We start from the raw sequence: 16,700 nt of genomic DNA on the forward strand, positions 1-16,700 counted from the left end.
GACTCCCCAACTAAATGCATTAGGTCTGTGTTGGACTGACTCCCCAACTAAATGCATTAGGTCTATGTGTTGGACTGACTCCCCAACTAAATGCATTAGGTCTGTGTTGGACTGACTCACCAGCTAAATGCATTAGGTCTGTGTTGGACTGACTCCCCAACTAAATGCATTAGGTCTATGTGTTGGACTGACTCCCCAGCTAAATGCATTAGGTCTGTGTTGGACTGACTCACCAGCTAAATGCATTAGATCTGTGTTGGACTGACTCACCAGCTAAATGCATTAGGTCTGTGTTGGACTGACTCCCCAGCTAAATGCATTAGGTCTGTGTTGGACTGACTCCCCAGCTAAATGCATCAGGTCTGTGTTGGACTGTGACTCCAACTAAATGCATTAGGTCTGTGCTGGACTGACTCACCAGCTAAATGCATTAGGTCTGTGTTGGACTGACTCCCCAACCTAATGCATTAGGTCTGTGTTGAACTGACTCCCCAGCTAAATGCATTAGGTCTGTGTTGGACTGACTCACCAGCTAAATGCATTAGGTCTGTGTTGGACTGACTCCCCAGCTAAATGCATTAGGTCTATGTGTTGGACTGACTCCCCAACTAAATGCATTAGGTCTGTGTTGGACTGACTCACCAGCTAAATGCATTAGGTCTATGTGTTGAACTGACTCCCCAGCTAAATGCATTAGGTCTATGTGTTGGACTGACTCCCCAGCTAAATGCATTAGGTCTGTGTTGGACTGACTCCCCAACTAAATGCATTAGGTCTGTGTTGGACTGACTCCCCAACTAAATGCATTAGGTCTGTGTTGGACTGACTCCCCAGCTAAATGCATTAGGTCTGTGTTGGACTGACTCCCCAGCTAAATGCATTAGGTCTGTGTTGGACTGACTCCCCAGCTAAATGCATTAGGTCTGTGCTGGACTGACTCACCAGCTAAATGCATTAGGTCTGTGTTGGACTGACTCCCCAACCTAATGCATTAGGTCTGTGTTGGACTGACTCACCAGCTAAATGCATTAGGTCTGTGTTGGACTGACTCACCAGCTAAATGCATTAGGTCTGTGTTGGACTGACTCCCCAGCTAAATGCATTAGGTCTATGTGTTGGACTGACTCCCCAGCTAAATGCATTAGGTCTGTGTTGGACTGACTCCCCAGCTAAATGCATTAGGTCTATGTGTTGGACTGACTCCCCAGCTAAATGCATTAGGTCTGTGTTGGACTGACTCCCCAGCTAAATGCATTAGGTCTGTGTTGGACTGACTCACCAGCTAAATGCATTAGGTCTGTGTTGGACTGACTCCCCAACTAAATGCATTAGGTCTATGTGTTGGACTGACTCCAACTAAATGCATTAGGTCTACGTGTTGGACTGACTCCAACTAAATGCATTAGGTCAATGTGTTGGACTCACTCACCAGCTAAATGCATTAGGTCTGTGTTGGACTGACTCCCCAACTAAATGCATTAGGTCTGTGTTGGACTGACTCCCCAGCTAAATGCATTAGGTCTGTGTTGGACTGACTCCCCAGCTAAATGCATCAGGTCTGTGTTGGACTGTGACTCCAACTAAATGCATTAGGTCTGTGCTGGACTGACTCACCAGCTAAATGCATTAGGTCTGTGTTGGACTGTGACTCCAACTAAATGCATTAGGTCTGTGTGTTGGACTGACTCCCCAGCTAAATGCATTAGGTCTGTGTTGGACTGACTCCCCAACCTAATGCATTAGGTCTGTGTTGGACTGACTCCCCAGCTAAATGCATTAGGTCTGTGTTGGACTGACTCCCCAGCTAAATGCATTAGGTCTGTGTTGGACTGACTCCCCAGCTAAATGCATTAGGTCTGTGTTGGACTGACTCACCAGCTAAATGCATTAGGTCTGTGTTGGACTGACTCACCAGCTAAATGCATTAGGTCTTGTGTTGGACTGACTCCCCAGCTAAATGCATTAGGTCTATGTGTTGGACTGACTCACCAGCTAAATGCATTAGGTCTATGTGTTGAACTGACTCCCCAGCTAAATGCATTAGGTCTATGTGTTGGACTGACTCCCCAGCTAAATGCATTAGGTCTGTGTTGGACTGACTCCCCAGCTAAATGCATTAGGTCTGTGTTGGACTGACTCCCCAGCTAAATGCATTAGGTCTGTGTTGGACTGACTCCCCAGCTAAATGCATCAGGTCTGTGTTGGACTGTGACTCCAACTAAATGCATTAGGTCTGTGCGTTGGACTGACTCCCCAGCTAAATGCATTAGGTCTGTGTTGGACTGACTCCCCAACCTAATGCATTAGGTCTGTGTTGGACTGACTCCCCAGCTAAATGCATTAGGTCTGTGTTGGACTGACTCCCCAGCTAAATGCATTAGGTCTATGTGTTGGACTGACTCCCCAGCTAAATGCATTAGGTCTGTGTTGGACTGACTCACCAGCTAAATGCATTAGGTCTGTGTTGGACTGACTCACCAGCTAAATGCATTAGGTCTATGTGTTGGACTGACTCCCCAGCTAAATGCATTAGGTCTATGTGTTGGACTGACTCACCAGCTAAATGCATTAGGTCTATGTGTTGGACTGACTCCCCAGCTAAATGCATTAGGTCTAGTGTTGGACTGACTCCCCAACTAAATGCATTAGGTCTTGTGTTGGACTGACTCACCAGCTAAATGCATTAGGTCTATGTGTTTGAACTGACTCCCCAGCTAAATGCATTAGGTCTGTGTTGGACTGACTCCCCAACTAAATGCATTAGGTCTTGTGTTGGACTGACTCCCCAACTAAATGCATTAGGTCTGTGTTGGACTGACTCCCCAGCTAAATGCATTAGGTCTGTGTTGGACTGACTCCCCAGCTAAATGCATTAGGTCTATGTGTTGGACTGACTCCCCAGCTAAATGCATTAGGTCTGTGTTGGACTGACTCCCCAGCTAAATGCATTAGGTCTATGTGTTTGAACTGACTCCCCAGCTAAATGCATTAGGTCTATGTGTTGGACTGACTCCCCAGCTAAATGCATTAGGTCTGTGTTGGACTGACTCCCCAGCTAAATGCATCAGGTCTTGTGTTGGACTGTGACTCCCCAGCTAAATGCATTAGGTCTATGTGCTGAACTGACTCCCCAGCTAAATGCATTAGGTCTGTGTTTGAACTGACTCCCCAACTAAATGCATTAGGTCTTGTGTTGGACTGTGACTCCCCAGCTAAATGCATTAGGTCTATGTGTTGGACTGACTCCCCAGCTAAATGCATTAGGTCTGTGTTGGACTGACTCCCCAACTAAATGCATTAGGTCTGTGTTGGACTGACTCCCCAGCTAAATGCATTAGGTCTGTGTTGGACTGACTCCCCAGCTAAATGCATCAGGTCTTGTGTTGGACTGTGACTCCCAGCTAAATGCATTAGGTCTGTGCTGGACTGACTCACCAGCTAAATGCATTAGGTCTGTGTTGGACTGACTCCCCAACCTAATGCATTAGGTCTGTGTTGGACTGACTCACCAGCTAAATGCATTAGGTCTGTGTTGGACTGACTCACCAGCTAAATGCATTAGGTCTATGTGTTGGACTGACTCCCCAGCTAAATGCATTAGGTCTGTGTTGGACTGACTCCCCAACTAAATGCATTAGGTCTGTGTTGGACTGACTCCCCAGCTAAATGCATTAGGTCTGTGTTGGACTGACTCCCCAGCTAAATGCATCAGGTCTGTGTTGGACTGTGACTCCAACTAAATGCATTAGGTCTGTGCTGGACTGACTCACCAGCTAAATGCATTAGGTCTGTGTTGGACTGACTCCCCAACCTAATGCATTAGGTCTGTGTTGGACTGACTCCCCAGCTAAATGCATTAGGTCTATGTGTTGGACTGACTCCCCAACTAAATGCATTAGGTCTGTGTTGGACTGACTCCCCAGCTAAATGCATTAGGTCTGTGTTGACCTGACTCCCCAGCTAAATGCATTAGGTCTGTGTTGGACTGACTCCCCAGCTAAATGCATCAGGTCTGTGTTGGACTGTGACTCCAACTAAATGCATTAGGTCTGTGCTGGACTGACTCCCCAGCTAAATGCATTAGGTCTATGTGTTAGACTGACTCCCCAACTAAATGCATTAGGTCTGTGTTGGACTGACTCCCCAGCTAAATGCATTAGGTCTGTGTTGGACTGACTCCCCAGCTAAATGCATTAGGTCTGTGTTGGACTGACTCCCCAGCTAAATGCATTAGGTCTGTGTTGGACTGACTCCCCAGCTAAATGCATTAGGTCTGTGTTGGACTGACTCCCCAGCTAAATGCATTAGGTCTGTGTTGGACTGACTCCCCAGCTAAATGCATTAGGTCTGTGCTGGACTGACTCCCCAGCTAAATGCATTAGGTCTGTGTTGGACTGACTCCCCAACCTAATGCATTGGGTCTGTGTTGGACTGACTCCCCAACTAAATGCATTAGCTCTGTGTGTTGGACTGACTCCCCAGCTAAATGCATTAGGTCTGTGCTGGACTGACTCACCAGCTAAATGCATTAGGTCTGTGTTGGACTGACTCCCCAACCTAATGCATTAGGTCTGTGTTGGACTGACTCACCAGCTAAATGCATTAGGTCTGTGTTGGACTGACTCACCAGCTAAATGCATTAGGTCTGTGTTGGACTGACTCCCCAGCTAAATGCATTAGGTCTATGTGTTGGACTGACTCACCAGCTAAATGCATTAGGTCTATGTGTTGAACTGACTCCCCAGCTAAATGCATTAGGTCTGTGTTGGACTGACTCCCAAACTAAATGCATCAGGTCCGTGTTGGACTGTGACTCCAACTAAATGCATTAGGTCTGTGTTGGACTGACTCCCCAACTAAATGCATTAGGTCTGTGTTGGACTGACTCCCCAGCTAAATGCATTAGGTCTATGTGTTGGACTGACTCCCCAGCTAAATGCATTAGGTCTGTGTTGGACTGACTCACCAGCTAAATGCATTAGGTCTGTGTTGGACTGACTCACCAGCTAAATGCATTAGGTCTATGTGTTGGACTGACTCCCCAGCTAAATGCATTAGGTCTATGTGTTTGAACTGACTCCCCAGCTAAATGCATTAGGTCTATGTGTTGGACTGACTCCCCAGCTAAATGCATTAGGTCTATGTGTTTGAACTGACTCCCCAGCTAAATGCATTAGGTCTATGTGTTGGACTGACTCACCAGCTAAATGCATTAGGTCTATGTGTTTGAACTGACTCCCCAGCTAAATGCATTAGGTCTATGTGTTGGACTGACTCCCCAGCTAAATGCATTAGGTCTGTGTTGGACTGACTCCCCAGCTAATTGCATTAGGTCTGTGTTGGACTGACTCCCCAGCTAAATGCATTAGGTCTATGTGTTTGAACTGACTCCCCAGCTAAATGCATTAGGTCTATGTGTTGGACTGACTCCCCAACTAAATGCATTAGGTCTGTGTTGGACTGACTCCCCAGCTAAATGCATTAGGTCTATGTGTTTGAACTGACTCCCCAGCTAAATGCATTAGGTCTGTGTTGGACTGACTCCCCAACTAAATGCATTAGCTCTGTGTGTTGGACTGACTCCCCAACTAAATGCATTAGGTCTATGTGTTGAACTGACTCCCCAGCTAAATGCATTAGGTCTGTGTTGGACTGACTCCCCAGCTAAATGCATTGGGTCTGTGCTGGACTGACTCCCCAGCTAAATGCATTGGGTCTGTGTTGGACTGACTCCCCAACTAAATGCATTAGGTCTGTGTTGGACTGACTCCCCAGCTAAATGCATTAGGTCTATGTGTTTGAACTGACTCCCCAGCTAAATGCATTAGGTCTATGTGTTTGAACTGACTCCCCAGCTAAATGCATTAGGTCTGTGTTGGACTGACTCCCCAGCTAAATGCATTAGGTCTATGTGTTTGAACTGACTCCCCAGCTAAATGCATTAGGTCTATGTGTTTGAACTGACTCCCCAGCTAAATGCATTAGGTCTATGTGTTTGAACTGACTCCCCAGCTAAATGCATTAGGTCTATGTGTTTGAACTGACTCCCCAGCTAAATGCATTAGGTCTATGTGTTTGAACTGACTCCCCAGCTAAATGCATTAGGTCTATGTGTTTGAACTGACTCCCCAGCTAAATGCATTAGGTCTATGTGTTTGGACTGACTCCCCAGCTAAATGCATTAGGTCTGTGTTTGAACTGACTCCCCAGCTAAATGCATTAGGTCTGTGTTGGACTGACTCCCCAGCTAAATGCATTAGGTCTATGTGTTTGAACTGACTCCCCAGCTAAATGCATTAGGTCTGTGCATGATACTTTCATGTGATATTTGATGCGTTTAACATGCAACATTTCAGAAGGCAGTATTTCCAAGAAAAAGAGGGTGTTTCAAAGTGTTTTCAAAATGGCCGCAATCCAGAGTGCTCATGCTGAAGTGATGGCTTGTATCGCTCCTGGCCAGCTGTGTCAGAAGTGTTTTCTAAACAGTGTGTGTGTGTGTGTGTGTGTGTGTGTGTGTGTGTGTGTGTGTGTGTGTGTGTGTGTGTGTACTCACGCTGATGTAATAGCCCGGTATCTCTCCTGGCCAGCTGTGTCCCAGATCTGAGCCTTCACGGTCTTCCCATCCACCTGGATACTGCGGGTGGCAAACTCCACCCCGATGGTGCTCTTACTCTCCAGGTTAAACTCATTCCGGGTGAAACGAGATAACAGGTTACTCTTCCCCACGCCAGAGTCTCCTATCAACACCACTGGGACAGACAGACAGGTTAGAGTCTCCTAGCAACACCACTGGGACAGACAGACAGGTTAGAGTCTCCTAGCAACACCACTGGGACAGACAGACAGGTTAGAGTCTCCTATCAACACCACTGGGACAGACAGACAGGTTAGAGTCTCCTATCAACACCACTGGGACAGACAGACAGGTTAGAGTCTCCTATCGACACCACTGGGACAGACAGACAGGTTAGAGTCTCCTATCGACACCACTGGGACAGACAGACAGGTTAGAGTCTCCTATCGACACCACTGGGACAGACAGACAGGTTAGAGTCTCCTATCGACACCACTGGGACAGACAGACAGGTTAGAGTCTCCTAGCAACACCACTGGGACAGAGAGAGAGAGACAGGTTAGAGTCTCCTATCAACACCACTGGGACAGACAGACAGGTTAGAGTCTCCTAGCAACACCACTGGGACAGACAGACAGGTTAGAGTCTCCTATCGACACCACTGGGACAGACAGACAGGTTAGAGTCTCCTATCAACACCACTGGGACAGACAGACAGGTTAGAGTCTCCTAGCAACACCACTGGGACAGACAGACAGGTTAGAGTCTCCTATCGACACCACTGGGACAGACAGACAGGTTAGAGTCTCCTAGCAACACCACTGGGACAGACAGACAGGTTAGAGTCCCCTAGCAACACCACTGGGACAGAGAGAGAGACAGGTTAGAGTCTCCTATCAACACCACTGGGACAGACAGACAGGTTAGAGTCTCCTATCAACACCACTGGGACAGAGAGAGAGACAGGTTAGAGTCTCCTATCAACACCACTGGGACAGACAGACAGGTTAGAGTCTCCTATCAACACCACTGGGACAGACAGACAGGTTAGAGTCTCCTATCAACACCACTGGGACAGAGAGAGAGACAGGTTAGAGTCTCCTAGCAACACCACTGGGACAGACAGACAGGTTAGAGTCTCCTAGCAACACCACTGGGACAGACAGACAGGTTAGAGTCTCCTATCAACACCACTGGGACAGACAGACAGGTTAGAGTCTCCTATCAACACCACTGGGACAGACAGACAGGTTAGAGTCTCCTAGCAACACCACTGGGACAGAGAGAGAGACAGGTTAGAGTCTCCTAGCGACACCACTGGGACAGAGAGAGAGACAGGTTAGAGTCTCCTAGCAACACCACTGGGACAGAGAGAGAGACAGGTTAGAGTCTCCTATCAACACCACTGGGACAGAGAGAGAGACAGGTTAGAGTCTCCTAGCAACACCACTGGGACAGACAGACAGGTTAGAGTCTCCTATCAACACCACTGGGACAGACAGACAGGTTAGAGTCTCCTATCGACACCACTGGGACAGACAGACAGGTTAGAGTCTCCTATCAACACCACTGGGACAGACAGACAGGTTAGAGTCTCCTATCGACACCACTGGGACAGAGAGAGAGACAGGTTAGAGTCTCCTAGCAACACCACTGGGACAGAGAGAGAGAGACAGGTTAGAGTCTCCTAGCAACACCACTGGGACAGAGAGAGAGACAGATTAGAGTCTCCTATCAACACCACTGGGACAGACAGACAGGTTAGAGTCTCCTATCAACACCACTGGGACAGAGAGAGAGACAGGTTAGAGTCTCCTATCAACACCACTGGGACAGAGAGAGAGACAGGTTAGAGTCTCCTAGCAACACCACTGGGACAGAGAGACAGGTTAGAGTCTCCTAGCAACACCACTGGGACAGAGAGAGAGAGACAGGTTAGAGTCTCCTAGCAACACCACTGGGACAGAGAGAGAGACAGGTTAGAGTCTCCTAGCAACACCACTGGGACAGAGAGAGAGAGACAGGTTAGAGTCTCCTAGCAACACCACTGGGACAGAGAGAGAGACAGGTTAGAGTCTCCTATCAACACCACTGGGACAGAGAGAGAGAGACAGGTTAGAGTCTCCTATCAACACCACTGGGACAGAGAGAGAGACAGGTTAGAGTCTCCTAGCAACACCACTGAGACAGAGAGAGAGACAGGTTAGAGTCTCCTAGCAACACCACTGGGGCAGAGAGAGAGACAGGTTAGAGTCTCCTAGCAACACCACTGGGACAGAGAGAGAGAGACAGGTTAGAGTCTCCTAGCAACACCACTGGGACAGAGAGAGAGAGACAGGTTAGAGTCTCCTATCAACACCACTGGGACAGAGAGAGAGAGACAGGTTAGAGTCTCCTAGCAACACCACTGGGACAGAGAGAGAGACAGGTTAGAGTCTCCTATCAACACCACTGGGACAGAGAGAGAGAGACAGGTTAGAGTCAATTTAAAACAACTGCATGCATCTCCTGATTCCCCTCACATTGAAGAAGGCAGTCAAATTTACAACAAACATCCTGTAGATATTACAGTAGGAATATACACATCCTGTAGATATTACAGTAGGAATATACACCTCCTGTAGATATTACAGTAGGAATATACACATCCTGTAGATATTACAGTAGGAATATACACATCCTGTAGATATTACAGTAGGAATATACACATCCTGTAGATATTACAGTAGGAACATACACATCCTGTAGATATTACAGTAGGAACATACACATCCTGTAGGAATATACACATCCTGTAGATATTACAGTAGGAATATACACCTCCTGTAGATATTACAGTAGGAATATACACATCCTGTAGGAATATACACATCCTGTAGATATTACAGTAGGAACATACACCTCCTGTAGATATTACAGTAGGAATATACACATCCTGTAGATATTACAGTAGGAATATACACCTCCTGTAGATATTACAGTAGGAATATACACATCCTGTAGATATTACAGTAGGAATATACACATCCTGTAGATATTACAGTAGGAATATACACCTCCTGTAGATATTACAGTAGGAATATACACATCCTGTAGGAATATACACATCCTGTAGATATTACAGTAGGAATATACACCTCCTGTAGATATTACAGTAGGAATATACACATCCTGTAGATATTACAGTAGGAATATACACCTCCTGTAGATATTACAGTAGGAATATACACATCCTGTAGATATTACAGTAGGAACATACACCTCCTGTAGATATTACAGTAGGAATATACACATCCTGTAGATATTACAGTAGGAATATACACATCCTGTAGATATTACAGTAGGAATATATACCTCCTGTAGATATTACAGTAGGAATATACACATCCTGTAGATATTACAGTAGGAACATACACCTCCTGTAGATATTACAGTAGGAACATACACCTCCTGTAGATATTACAGTAGGAATATACACATCCTGTAGATATTACAGTAGGAATATACACATCCTGTAGATATTACAGTAGGAATATACACCTCCTGTAGATATTACAGTAGGAATATACACATCCTGTAGGAATATACACATCCTGTAGATATTACAGTAGGAATATACACATCCTGTAGATATTACAGTAGGAATATACACCTCCTGTAGATATTACAGTAGGAATATACACATCCTGTAGATATTACTAGAATATACACCTCCTGTAGATATTACAGTAGGAATATACACATCCTGTAGATATTACAGTAGGAACATACACATCCTGTAGATATTACAGTAGGAATATACACCTCCTGTAGATATTACAGTAGGAATATACACCTCCTGTAGATATTACAGTAGGAATATACACATCCTGTAGGAATATACACCTCCTGTAGATATTACAGTAGGAATATACACATCCTGTAGATATTACAGTAGGAATATACACATCCTGTAGATATTACAGTAGGAATATACACATCCTGTAGATATTACAGTAGGAATATACACATCCTGTAGATATTACAGTAGGAATATACACATCCTGTAGATATTACAGTAGGAACATTACTACAATACACCCCCTTATTGTACAATAAAATAAAAAGTCTGAATGTAAAATGTGCTTTGACCGGATTACCATCACGTGCTAACGACCAATAAGCAGGAGCCCATTCATTATGATGTAAAATAGGAAGCTGTTGAGACAAAATATCTAAAAAGAAGCGTATTACTAAACAGACTTTCCAAACAATGGGTCTGTTGTGGACCCACTTCCTCTGCCACAGGGCAGCGCACTATTGGCCCAGCGTCGTCCGGGTTAAGGGAGGGTTTGGCCTGGCTAGGCCGTCATTGTAAAGAAGAATTTGTTCTTAAATGACTTGCCTAGTTAAATAAAGGTTAAATACGAGGTAATACAAATCATATGGGGGGGGGGGGGGGTTATATTACAAGTGTGTAATAAATGTTTTTTGGTTTGTTGCATATCTCAACTCCCCAAGACAGCAGCAGAAAGTGGGGTTATCATTGTTACAGCACCCTGGATGGAGCAACAGAGTTTCACCTTGTCAGCTCTGGTATTAGATTACTGGGCCAAAGCTCTAACCTCAAGGCTGCCTGCTACCTACCCTAAGCAGAGAGACAGTGGGTCTGCAACCAAATGTCTTTAATAATACCATCCTTTAGTTATTTGGTCAGATATTCCCCCTGTCATAATGATCAGCCGTCCTGCCCACCATGTTGAAATATAATGATATTTCACACCTCTGGCCTTCCACTGACAGATTCTGTGCAACCCAATACAATTGAAAGCAACGTTAGTGTATGTAAAAGCACCTAGGAATCACCCATGTCATCAGATGGCATGATGATGATGATGCATTTTGTTGAAGCCACTATATTCCACTAACAGGATATGGTACATAGCTAGCTAGATAATGATTTGTAATCATCGCATTAAGAAATGTGTTTAAATGAATGACATAACGTTAGTTAGCTATATCGTTCTTTAGGTAGCTGGAGCAACTACCCATGGTTTCAGTAGCTAACTAACTAAGTTAACGTTAGCTATGTGGTCATTTGACAAAGTGACTGGTGTTAACCTAACTAACGTTAGTTGTATATTTCCTGACGGTAACGTTGCCGCACCGGTCCATCAGAGACCTGCGCTATCTAGCCAACAAGCTAAAGACAAAATGATCAACTGCTGTTAGTTAACATTATTGAGAATATCAAGACAAAAACAACAGCTATATTTATATCCAAACGACCTCGTTTTTAAATTGGTAGGATATCATGCTAAAGTTAGCAGGTTACAAATGCGTAGCGTTAGCCGCTAGCTAACTAGCTTAGCTTCTAGTGCCGTAGCCAGGCGACCACTCCTAGTCCGCGAGTACAATAAAACCACGATGACGTTACGTTTTATAGACAGGTCACATTTAGCATATATTTACCTTTAAACAAGTAATCATACTCGTCGTCTCTATTCCCCATTCTGAATCAAAATGAAGGCGAAGTTCGATGTCTTTGAATCCAAGTGGCAATTTTTTTTTCTTTATTTCTTTCTTTCCCCCCGGTCCTATCGGTTATTTTACCTTAGTGGTCTTCTCCCGGCCGTCACCGCAATGCACTGCGGCTGGAGCCTTGTCACCTTAGCAACAGGGAATCCAGCTAGCTAGGTTAGCATCCAACCGCTATATATATAAATATATATAAATACCCGCTTCCGGATCAACCATCTGCATTGATAATACTTCTCATATTATTTATTTCATGTATCTACATGAAATTCATTTACTGGATTAATTTATACATTGTGTCAACAGCTAGTAATGGAGAACGGGCGAAAGAGTCTATGAGTTACATCAGACTAGTGTCGTACGTACGCGCTTGTGTTGTATGGTTCTATGGTGTAATGGTTAGCACTCAGGACTCTGAATCCTGCGATCCGAGTTCAAATCTCGGTAGGACCTAAACTTTTGAAGTTCTTAGCTGTGAGTCAAAGCAGTTGTAGATGAAATATACTGAACAACAATATAATGGCAACATGTTTCATCAGCAGAAATTAAAGATCCCAGACATTTTACATATGCACAAAAGGCTTATTTCTCTCAAATGTTGTGCACAAATTTGTTTAACCTTAAACAAGTAATCATACTCCTCTCTATTCCCCATTCTCCTTTGCCAATATAATCCATCCACTTGACAGGTGTGGCATATCAAGAATATGATTAAACAGCATGATCATTACACAGGTGCACCTTGTACTGGGGCCAACAAATGTCCACTATACAATTTTGTCACAACACAGATGTCTCAAGTTTTGAAGGAGTGTGCATTTGGCATGCTGACTGCAGGAATGTCCACCAGAGCTGTTGCTAGATAATTGAATGTTAATTTCTCTACCATAAGCCTCCTCCAACGTTGTTTCAGAGAATTTGGCAGTACATCCAACCCACCTCACAACCGCAGACCCACGTGTATGGCGTCGTGTGGGTGAGTGGTTTACCTCTGTCAACGTTGTGAACAGAGTGCCCCATGGTGGCAGAGGGGTATGGGCAGTCATAAGCTATGGACAACAAACATAATTACATTTTGTCGATGGCATTTTGAATGCACAGAGATACCGTGATGAGATCCTGAGGCCCCATTGTGCCATTCAGCCGCCGCCATCACCTCATGTTTCGGCATGATAATGCACGGCCCCGTGTCACAAGGATCTGTACACAATTCCTGGAAGCTGAAAATGTCCCAGTTCTTCCATGGCCTGCATACTCACCAGATATGTCACCCATTGAGCATGTTTGGGATGCTCTGGATCGACGTGTACGACAACATGTTCCAGTTCCCGCAAATATTCAACATTCCACAGGAAACAATCGACAGACTGAGCAAATGGCCACCCGGACTATTTACATTGCCTGCCTGCCTGCCCCCCCCCACCACCACCACCACCACCACCACTTGCTGTTTATTATCTATGCATAGTCACTTTACCTTACTTACATGTACAAATTACCTTGACTAACCTGTACCCTAGTACACTGACTCAGTACCGGTCGGTACATTTACATTTTTGTCATTTAGCAGACGCTCTTATCCAGAGCGACTTACAGTAGTGAATGCATACATTTCATACATTCATTTTTATTTTTTTACATTTCGTACGAGCCCCCCCTGTATATATCCTCGTTATTACTATTTGTGTCATTTTTTTATTTTTGTATCTTTTATTTGTTTTAATATATACTTTTTTTTCTTTACTTTAGTTTATTTAGTAAATATTTTCTTAACCAACAATGCAGTTCAAGAAATAGAGTTAAGGGCTTGTAACTAAGTATTTCAGGGTAAAGTCTACACCTGTTGTATTGCCTAGTTAAATAAAATAGGGGGGGCTGGGGGTGAGGCTAGGGGGGGGGGGGTACAACATCACAATACACAAGGACCTTATCATTCTAACAGCTTTTCTGTTGGCAAAATCTTTAGGTGTTACAGGGACCTTGTAAAGTGATAAGAATTCCTTATAATTAAGTAAAAGACCCTCTGCATTTACAAATTGTAAACACACCTATTTAGGAGAGGTGCTGGTTAGAGGAGTACAACACACGTATTTAGGAGAGGTGCTGGTTAGCGGAGTACAACACACCTATTTAGGAGAGGTGCTGGTTAGAGGAGTACAACACACCTATTTAGGAGAGGTGCTGGTTAGAGGAGTACAACACACCTATTTAGGAGAGGTGCTGGTTAGAGGAGTACAACACACCTATTTAGGAGAGGTGCTGGTTAGAGGAGTACAACACACCTATTTAGGAGAGGTGCTGGTTAGAGGAGTACAACACACCTATTTAGGAGATGTGCTGGTTAGCGGAGTACAACACACCTATTTAGGAGATGTGCTGGTTAGAGGAGTACAACACACCTATTTAGGAGAGGTGCTGGTTAGAGGAGTACAACACACCTATTTAGGAGAGGTGCTGGTTAGAGGAGTACAACACACCTATTTAGGAGAGGTGCTGGTTAGTGGAGTACAACACACCTATTTAGGAGAGGTGCTGGTTAGCGGAGTACAACACACCTATTTAGGAGAGGTGCTGGTTAGCGGAGTACAACACACACCTATTTAGGAGAGGTGCTGGTTAGTGGAGTACAACACACCTATTTAGGAGAGGTGCTGGTTAGAGGAGCCGCACACTCTAGGAGTTCATATGCAATAACCTAATAACCAACTTTTGGACAGACAAGCCGTCTTCATCAGGGTATAATGATAAACACTGCGGGCTGATTCGTTTATATAGTGTCAAAGGACACACACAGGTGTCTGTACATGGCCGGGTGTGGCCTGATATCATTGGTTAATCTTCAAATATAAAAAAATAACATACCAAAAACACGAATGGATAGCGTACGATCATAGATGGAATAGGAATGTAAACATTTACAATAGTAAAATCACAAGAATGGCTTCAGATCAAAGTCTATGTTGAGACCGACGGGAGGAAGGGTCTTTAAGGTAAAGATCCAGCAGCCTCTCGTTTTAACAATAAATTAATCGTTTGCTACGATGCTCTGAGATACGTACTTTTAATTCACGCTTTGTTTTACCCACATCATTTACCACAAATGGGCTAGGCGGGACGTAATCGTCCCACCTACGCAACAGCCAGTGTAATCCAGTGGCGCGATTTTCAAATACCTTAAAAATCCTCTGTTATACTCACAGACACCATTCAAACAGTTTTAGAAACTTTGGAGTGTTTTCTATCCATATGTAATAAGTATATGCATATTCTAGTTACTGGGCAGGAGTAGTAACCAGATTAAATCGGGTACGTTTTTTATCCAGCCGTGTCAATACTGACCCCTAGCCCTAACAGGTTATAAGATAAATAACTGCCTTAGTGGAACACGTAATAACACCTTTGATTGGGATCTGTTTCCCTGTTTGGGGGTGTTTGAAGGATCTACATTTATAAGTGCCATTGCATTGAGCACAGCCATTACACTTGTAGTTTCCATCCAGTAGGGGGCGCAAATACACGTTGTGCAGGGATATCTTGGGGTGATAAATCACAGTTTACCAGTTGATCTCTGAGATTTCTGCCCCGTGAGAATACGACCAAGGGAAGGTCCGAAAACACATTACCGATACTGTCATCGGATCTTAGAATGTGCCGATGTTTGTGACCGATTCCCTAAATTTGTTCAGAGCGTTTTGATTGGAGGGTAGAACGCTAGTTACTGTCCATGAAGAAGATCAAGTCTCGGTTTCTTTTGAATTTTCTCAATGGCAGTATTAATCTGACCTTTTTTGTACCCCTTCTCCTTGAATTTTCTTTGCGTCTCAGCCATATTTCTGTCGAAATCTGATTGTTTTTGGCAAATTCTTTTGATTTGACAGAATTGACTTTAGGGCAAACTATTTTTCAAGGGAAGCGGGTGACAACTATCAGCCCTCAACAAACTGTTAGGATCAGTAGGTTTCCTGTAAAGATCAGTGTATAGAACATTATCTTCACACAAGATCAAGAAAACTGATTTGACGTGTATCAGATTGCACAGTAAATCTCAGATGCTCAGAACAGGAATTAAGAAAAGCATGGAATGCCTGGAGCTGTTTTACATCACCCCTCCATAGAACACAAATATCATCAATATACCGTCTCCAAATCATGATGTAAGGCAAGAAAACATTGTTGAGAGGATTGAAAATAGACTCTAACCCACATACAAATTAGCATAGTTAGGAGCCATGGGGGATCCCATAGCAGTACCCTTCGTCTGAATAAAGAAATAATTTAGAAACATGAAGTAGTTGTGGGTGAGTACTATTTCAGACAATGTTATAATGCAGCACTGGAAGGTAGTTCATCAGGGTCACATTGCAGAAGAAAATGTCCCATAGCTTCAATACCGCCCCCGTGTGGAATATTAGTGTATAACGACTCAACATCAAAAGTAGCAAACAAAGTATTATTTATTTATGTTACCTTTTATTTAACTAGGCAAGTCAGTTAAGAACAAATTCTTAATTTCAATGACGGCATAGGAACAGGGAGAGGATCAGAGATTCAATAATATAGATCATACTGCTGGTGTCCTTTAGGAGGAGGAGAGCTGTTCTGAGATCAT

At 44.1% G+C, this 16,700-nt stretch overlaps 1 protein-coding gene and 1 non-coding gene across 3 annotated transcripts in view; one reads left to right on the plus strand and one right to left on the minus strand.

The window, feature by feature from the left end:
• Window positions 1-12,385, minus strand: part of LOC106591986 (ras-related protein Rab-11A) — a 24,034-nt gene extending 11,649 nt beyond the window's left edge. For both annotated transcript variants that reach the window (XR_006757113.1, XM_045688599.1), the window contains exons 1-2: window positions 12,026-12,385; window positions 6,554-6,749 (exon numbers count right to left, since the gene is read on the minus strand). Coding sequence is in view for 1 of the 2 variants with exons in the window: in XM_045688599.1 (XP_045544555.1) it covers window positions 6,554-6,749; window positions 12,026-12,065 (236 nt within the window). In the remaining variant the exon portion in view is untranslated. The remainder of the gene's footprint in view (window positions 1-6,553; window positions 6,750-12,025) is intronic.
• An 87-nt stretch (window positions 12,386-12,472) lies between these two features.
• Window positions 12,473-12,544, plus strand: trnaq-cug (transfer RNA glutamine (anticodon CUG)). The gene has a single exon. It is a non-coding gene; the product is annotated as a tRNA-Gln (tRNA).
• Window positions 12,545-16,700: the final 4,156 nt, after the last annotated feature.

Source organism: Salmo salar, chromosome ssa10 (genome assembly GCF_905237065.1).
Source record: "Salmo salar chromosome ssa10, Ssal_v3.1, whole genome shotgun sequence".
In the NCBI taxonomy this organism is placed as follows: Eukaryota; Metazoa; Chordata; class Actinopteri; order Salmoniformes; family Salmonidae; genus Salmo; species Salmo salar.